Below are 6,618 nucleotides of genomic sequence, written 5' to 3'. Positions count from 1 at the left end.
CCATCCCCCACCTCTAACACCTCCAGCACCATCACTTCCAACACCTCCACCTCTAACACCACCATTGCTCGTGCCATCATCTCCATGTCTACCTCTAACACCATCAGCACCATCACTACCACTTCTGCCTCTGACCCTACACCATCGCCTCCACCACCTCCTCCGTCACCACCGTCCTCATCCTCGTCTTCACCACTATCTCTGGCATCACCATCACTTGGCACCTCTACCGCCATCCTAGCCCCTCCTTATTTTTGCTCTTTCCTCATGAGTTCTCCAACCCTCTGTCCCATTAGCTGGATCTCCCCACTGCTACCGCCATTACCGTCCCTCCCTAGAGCCCTCACTAACACCTTGGAGAGCTGTCTCCTCTAAGACCTCCAGGGTCAGTGCTTTGAAGCTGGACCATGCGGCAGGGACTGGGGGCTCGGACAGTCCCTTTCCTTCCCCGCTGGCTCAGTGGGATTCTGTTTTAGTAGCTTCAGGGATCCATGACCAGCCTTTCTCTGGGGTCACCTGGCAGATGCTGAGACCTCTGTCTCATCCCTCAGGGGTCCCGGCCCTCCTGGTGCTGCTCCTTCTCGTTGTCCGGAGCTCAGTGTATGGAGTCCACACAATCCCAGTCTTCGACAGCCAGGGAAATGGCACGGGCTTCCAGAACAATTCTATGTGAGTGCCCTCAGGGCTGTGGCAGACTTCCTGGCTCTGGCAGAAGGGCCCAGGGGCTATGAACAGAGTGTGCTGTAGGCAGGGCACCGGCTGGGGGGCAAGGAGGGGGTGTGGCTCAGAGAGGGGTGGTTTCCAGGGGCCTTTGCCACACCCCTTCTGCAGAGGCAGGCTCTCTTCGTTGGCTGGCTAACCCTAGGGGAGCCCTGGCATGGACTCTGGGGCCTGCGCGGGGACCTCCCGAGCCAGGGCAGCAGGCCCTCTGCCTCCTGGCAGCACGGTAGTCAGCCCAGCATCCCCTCCTGCTCTCAGACCTCGCTGGGGGAGCTCAGCCTGCGCCTGACTCCGCTCTCCCTTCCCACCATCTTGCTGTGCTCGCTCAGGCTCCTGCACCCCCCGACCTGTGCCTGGCACGGCACTGCCAGCCTGCAGATCCTCCTGGTCAGAGAGAGTGTGCGAGGGCTGGGACATCCCAAGGGCAGGGCTCAGCGTGTGTGTGTGTGTGTGTGTGCACGCGTGCGCGCGCGCCTGTGTGTCAGGGGGCCTGGGGATCCGGAGGCCGGACTCTGCTGCCTTTTCCTGTACTCTCAGACATTAACCCTTCAGCCAACGTAGGGAGAATATCTCCCGGCGACCCAGCGCCAGTGTTCGGCTGTCCGTCTGCTTTCTTTCCTGGCCGATGCAAGCCTAGGACCGCCGACTAGAGGCTGACTCTGTGGCAGGCGACACGTACTATCCTGTTTAAACCTTGCTGGAAGGAGTGCGTCCTGTTGTCAGCCTCTGTTTACCGTTCGGGAAACTGAGGCACAGACAGCCTAAGAGCCCTGCCCAAGGAAACCCAGATGGTCGATGGCAGAGCTGGGACTTGGCCACAGGAAGGCTGGCTCCAGAGCCCAGCCCCCAGCCTCCAGGAAGTGGGGACTCTGGGCACCAAGTGGAGGGAGGGTGGGGTTCATTCCTCACAGCTGCTTCCTCAGAGGGGGTGTGACTTAAGGTTCTTTAACCATGTATTTTTTTTTTAATTAAAAAAAAAGTTTATTTTTGAGAGAGAGAGAGAAACAGAGCACGAGTGGGGGAGGGGCAGAGAGAGAGAGAGAGAGAGACGGAGACACAGAATCCAAAGCAGGCTCCAGGCTCTGAGCTGTCAGCACAGAGCCCAATGTAAGGCTTGAACTCATGAACCACAAAATCATGACCTGAGCTGAAGTCGAGCACCTGACCGACTAAGCCTCCTGGGCGCCCCTAACCATGTAGTTTTAATATAATATGTGCTGTGTGCCGTAAAGCGGGGACAGGAAGGACATTATTGCTGGGCCGTCAGAGCGCTCCCCACTCTAAGCACCAGCTTCTCCAGAAGCTTCGTCCTCTCTTCTCCCTTCCCTCTCACCTGGCTTCGGACTTGTACTCTCTGACATTTAAAAAGCCCTTCCCACATAGCTATGTGTTCCTGAACGCAAACAGCAATAACAAAAAACCACCTTGAATGTAACTCCATTGCCCACTGACAGGACACCGGTTAATAAATTGCGATAGAGACCCCCCTGCTGGACTGTCACACAGCAGTGACGGGGAATGATCTATGACCACACTCAGTCCCAAGATCACGTTCAAGGCTGGCGGCTGCCGCAGCAGGAGCCTGGGCAGGTGATTTTGACAGGGGCATAGGCACTGAGCCTGAGGCTCCCAATCTCACCTTTGCCTCTTACGCGCGCGTGTTCCTAAGCCAGAGCCTCAGTTTCCTCATCGGCGGGATGGGGATGGCGATGCGCCTGCCTCGTAGGCTCATCATGAGAACTGAACTGGCTAATCCATAGAAAGCATGCGACACGGTGTCTGACTGGGTGGAAGGTACCACCTGTCTTGCAGGTGTCCTGGAGAGGAGAGGCCGTGAAGACCTCAGGGAGGGTCTAGGAGCAGGGCTGGGGCCATGGCTAGGCCTCTGCTCTTTCCTCAGGCCTCTTCCTCTTCCTGCTGCTTCCTCTCTGCTCCCTGGTCCGCAGCGAATGCCCCTCCCCCAGGCTGCCCCAGCTTGCAACAGCTTGTCCGCTGCTCTGAGTCCAGCATGTCGGCCCAGTCTAGGTGGGGAGGGGTCTATTGCACAGAGATGCTGATTAGATGGTGATGAATGTGTGGTGGGTGGTGGGAGAAGGAAAGAGGGCCCCTGGGCCAGTGATCTGATAGAGTATTGTACAGGTTGGCAGTTTGGCTATTCACGGAAGGGGAGAGAGGTAAGACGTAAAAAGAAGGAGAAGAAGAATTTTCGGGTGGCTTAAGGCATGGAGGCATGAGAGAGCCCCATGTGGCTGGAAAGGAGAGTGTGGGGGGCTGGAGGCAGGGGGCCGAGGTGGCAGGTGGGGCCTAATGTGGTGGCCTGGCGTTCCAGCCGGGCCCAGAACTTCGCCACACGTGTGGTCAGACAAGAAACAGCGGGTCTGGGCTGCGAGCCTGTCCAGAGGCTCAGAGACCAGGGTCTCTTCCCTGCCCCGGCCCTGGGAGCCACACCGACCCTGAACTTCACCCTCCCCTACAGATGCTGGGTGCGGAGCCCGTGGGTGCACAACATCTTGGTCATGGGCTATGGTGGCCTCACATCCCTTTTCAACCTGGTGGTGCTGGCTTGGGCACTGCGGGCTGTGCGCAGGCTGCGGGCGCAGGAGAAGGTGCCGGGCCCCCGGGCCTGCCGGGATAGCGTCACCGTGCTGGGCCTCACCATGCTGCTGGGCACCACCTGGGCCTTGGCCTTCTTCTCCTTTGGTGTCTTCCTGCTGCCCCAGCTCTTCCTCTTCACCATCTTCAACTCGCTGTACGGTAGGGCCCGTGAGCGGTGTGGGGGAAGCCCTAGGGGGTGTATATGGTGGCAGGTAGATGTTTACCCCAAAAGAGCTTCAGGCCAAGGGGGCGAGTCATGGGCCGAAATCCAGCTCCGCTGCCAAGTTGGGGTGGGGCTCCTTCTGCCCATGGGAAGGAGCGTTTCCTTCTAATTTGCACAAAGGCACCTTCTGGCCTAGTGGTGGCTGGTCCTCCAGCTTCTACGCTCTGCCCCTTCTGGCTTCCAACAGTTAGGGGCTCTGAGAAGGACTCTGGGCTTCAGGGAAGCTCAGCTCACCCGCTGTGAGGAGATCCCTGGATATGGGGTGAGGCCCCACGTTGCTCCTGTGTCTCCCACTGACCAGTCTTTTGCTTGCAGGTTTCTTCCTCTTCCTGTGGTTCTGCTCCCAGAGGTGCCGCTCGGAGGCAGTGGTGGAGGCAGAGATGGAGGCGTTCAGCTCCTCCCAGACGATGCTGTAGTCTGGGCCTCCTGGCCCAGAGCCCAGCCTCTCTGCCTGCAGCCCGAGACTCTGGCTTCCACCAGAGAAGGTGGCAGGCTGTGCCCTCCGGGGGTGGGGGGGCTTTCCTACCTCCATGGCTTCCCTAGGTCCACAGGGCAGCACGTGGCTCTGCCTCCCTCGGCATTCTGCTCTGGCGCAGGGTCAACCCCGCTGGGGGTCAGCAAACTTTACTGGGCAGGGCACTGGCCTGGGGGGTCAGGAGGCCATGTTTCAAGGCTTCACTCTGAGTCTCGCTGTATGCCCTTGGGCCTATGGTCTCCCTGGCCCTGGTCTCCACATCTGTGACATGGGGCAGATGGCTTCGGTCCTGCCTAGCCCAAGAGCTTTGTGAAGGCTGAATAAAACCAGCGAAGAAGGTCTTAGCGGGCCCCTGGGACGGGGTCTCTGCCAATCTGCCCTGGGGGTTTCCTGCTGGGGCTGCCACCCTCTTCTGGGGAGGGCCAGACCACATCCTGGCCCAGCCCCCCAGCCCACAGCTGAGTCTCGCCCAGTGTCTGAGGCTTCACCAGCCTATGCCTGAGGCCGCTTTTCCCTCAGTCCCCCCAAATTGTGGTGACTCCCAGCTCTAGGCTCATTCTTCTTAAAGATCAGGAAGTCCAGTCCTTCCCAGAGGCTCCTCCTCCAGTGCTCCCAAGACCCCTATAGGCCATGTAGACCAGAAGCGGGCTGGAGGGCTTCCTGGGGATGGGAGGGCAGAGCCTCATTCCCCTCCCCCTGAGCCAGCTGGGCCTGTGACCTGGGTGTTTGATGACTGGTGAGGATTGAATTTCCCCCAGGAGGCGTGAGGGTATGGATTCTAAAGCCAAGCTCAGGCCACAGTTGTAGAGACCTGTCCTGACCTCTCAGACCAAGAGGGAGCGGGCTCATGAAGCCAGCTGCATTCCCAGGATGCACACCAGGGGGCGCAGCTGGCCTGTGCTCAGAAGCCACTGGCTCCAAAATCTATCTGGAAATGTCACCTGTCTGTGGACCTGACACACGAGATGGAGACGTCCTGCTTCCAGAACTGCTCCTGCTGAGGGACAGAAGAACGAATTCTTGCACCGTTTACATGGCCATTTCTCTCTTTTCCCAGCGCAGCTGCCAGCTCCGGCTCTTTGGGGAGGAGTTCTCTGGGCAGAGCTGGCACTAGAGCTGTGGGCGGGGGTGGGGCAGGGGTGGGTGGGGAGGCTCTCGGGCCCTGCCCCCCAGCCACCAGACAGGTAATGGTGACTTTGGATGGCACAGTGAGGGAACTGGAGCTGTATCCCTTTTCTCCCAGGGGTGTCTTCTGCCCTCTGTTCATTTCTTGGTGCAAACAGCCCTCCCTGGGTGGTGGGCACAGTGGTCACCAGAGCCTGGCTGCCTGGGCTCAGATAGCTCTGCCACTTGCTAGCTATGTGACAAACCACTCAAGTTCTCCATGCCTCAGTTTTCTTATCTGTAAAATAGGGGCAGTAGTGGTGCCTACTCTGAAGATGAAAAAAAATCCATACAAAGAGGCTTAGCGTGTAGTAAGTGCTCAATAAATGGTTATCACTGTTATCATTAGTGCTTTTGCTATTATTATCAACAGAGTCAACTGAGAGGGGAAGCATCGCTAGGCACAACCTGCTGTCCCTCAGCTTCATCACCCCTCCCCCGCACTTTCCCTAGAGTGGCCTCTGCCCTGACTTCAGAGTGTCCCCCTTCACCTCTGTCAGGGTGATGTGAGTCCCCATGCAAGCCCCTTGCCCTGGATTGGCCCAGTCCTGAGTGGTACCAGGCTCCTGAGGCCTTGGGGTGGGCTCCCGTACTAATGAGGCTGCCGGGAGATCACGGCAGCTTCTGGCCCCTGGCTCGAACTGCCCTGGCTCTGCAGCCCAGTGAAAGGGGGCTTGCCCATGACGTGGCCCACCCAAGTGCAGGCCCGGCCTTGCCTGTGACGTGGCCCACCCCACGAGCTCAGGCCCGGCTTCTAGACCCTACCAAACCCGGCTTCTAGACCCTACCAAGCCCAGGGCTACATCCCAAGGGAGGATGTGGCCACAGTGACAAGAACGGTTCCGGTGGTTCCAGAAAACGGGCCCTGAGCACCATGTGGGCTCCAGGCTCTGGACGGGGAGCACTTCCCAGAAATGCTCCTCCTGGGTGTGGGGGCTGGGATGAGGGGACCTGCTGGGCACCCCCTGCCCTCCCCTCACTCCCAGCAGGGTGCTGGCCTGGCCCTGCCTGGGCACTGGACTCAGGTCTCCACGGGCTCGCAGACCAGTGGGAAGATGGACTGGGTAGGATGACAAATGGATGCCGGCCGGGGGGGGGGGCGGGGCGCAAACTAGAGGTGTCTGTGTTGTTCAGATGCCGCTGCATCAGGGAGGCACGGTGTGTTTGTGACAGGGTGGGGTGTGAAAGCAGGGGTGCCAGAGAAAATACAGAATGCCCAATTTGGAAGACATACACTAAAATATTATTCATCGTTTATCTAAAATTCAAATTTAGCTGGGTATCCTGCCGTGTCTATCTATCATTTCCCCCCTTTCTATATATTACAGAGATATTTCTATATATTATAAAGGAGCATTGGCTTGGGATCCAGGGTATACACTATTCTCTTCAAATGTATGCCAGATGTGCTGACTGGGGAGCCCCTCTGGCCCCTGAACGC

General features: G+C 58.5%; 1 protein-coding gene across 6 annotated transcripts in view; it reads left to right on the top strand.

Annotated features, from left to right (window-relative positions):
- The window catches only part of ADGRG5 (adhesion G protein-coupled receptor G5), an 18,872-nt gene extending 13,429 nt beyond the window's left edge, over positions 1–5,443 (top strand). For 4 of the 6 annotated variants that reach the window (XM_039232678.1, XM_039232680.1, XM_039232677.1 and 1 more), the window contains 3 exons: positions 552–669; positions 3,197–3,469; positions 3,854–5,443. In XM_039232678.1, coding sequence (XP_039088609.1) covers positions 552–669; positions 3,197–3,469; positions 3,854–4,280 — 818 coding nt within the window. In that variant the 3' untranslated portion in view covers positions 4,281–5,443. Of the gene's footprint in view, positions 1–551; positions 670–3,196; positions 3,475–3,853 lie in introns of all 6 variants that reach the window. The other 2 variants (XM_039232682.1, XM_039232681.1) reach the window with 1 other exon arrangement.
- Positions 5,444–6,618: the final 1,175 nt, after the last annotated feature.

This window comes from Hyaena hyaena, unplaced genomic scaffold, assembly GCF_003009895.1.
Source record: "Hyaena hyaena isolate Hyena2069 unplaced genomic scaffold, ASM300989v1 scaffold_68, whole genome shotgun sequence".
Classification (NCBI taxonomy): domain Eukaryota; kingdom Metazoa; phylum Chordata; class Mammalia; order Carnivora; family Hyaenidae; genus Hyaena; species Hyaena hyaena.
This window is presented reverse-complemented; position numbering and strand designations above follow the sequence as displayed.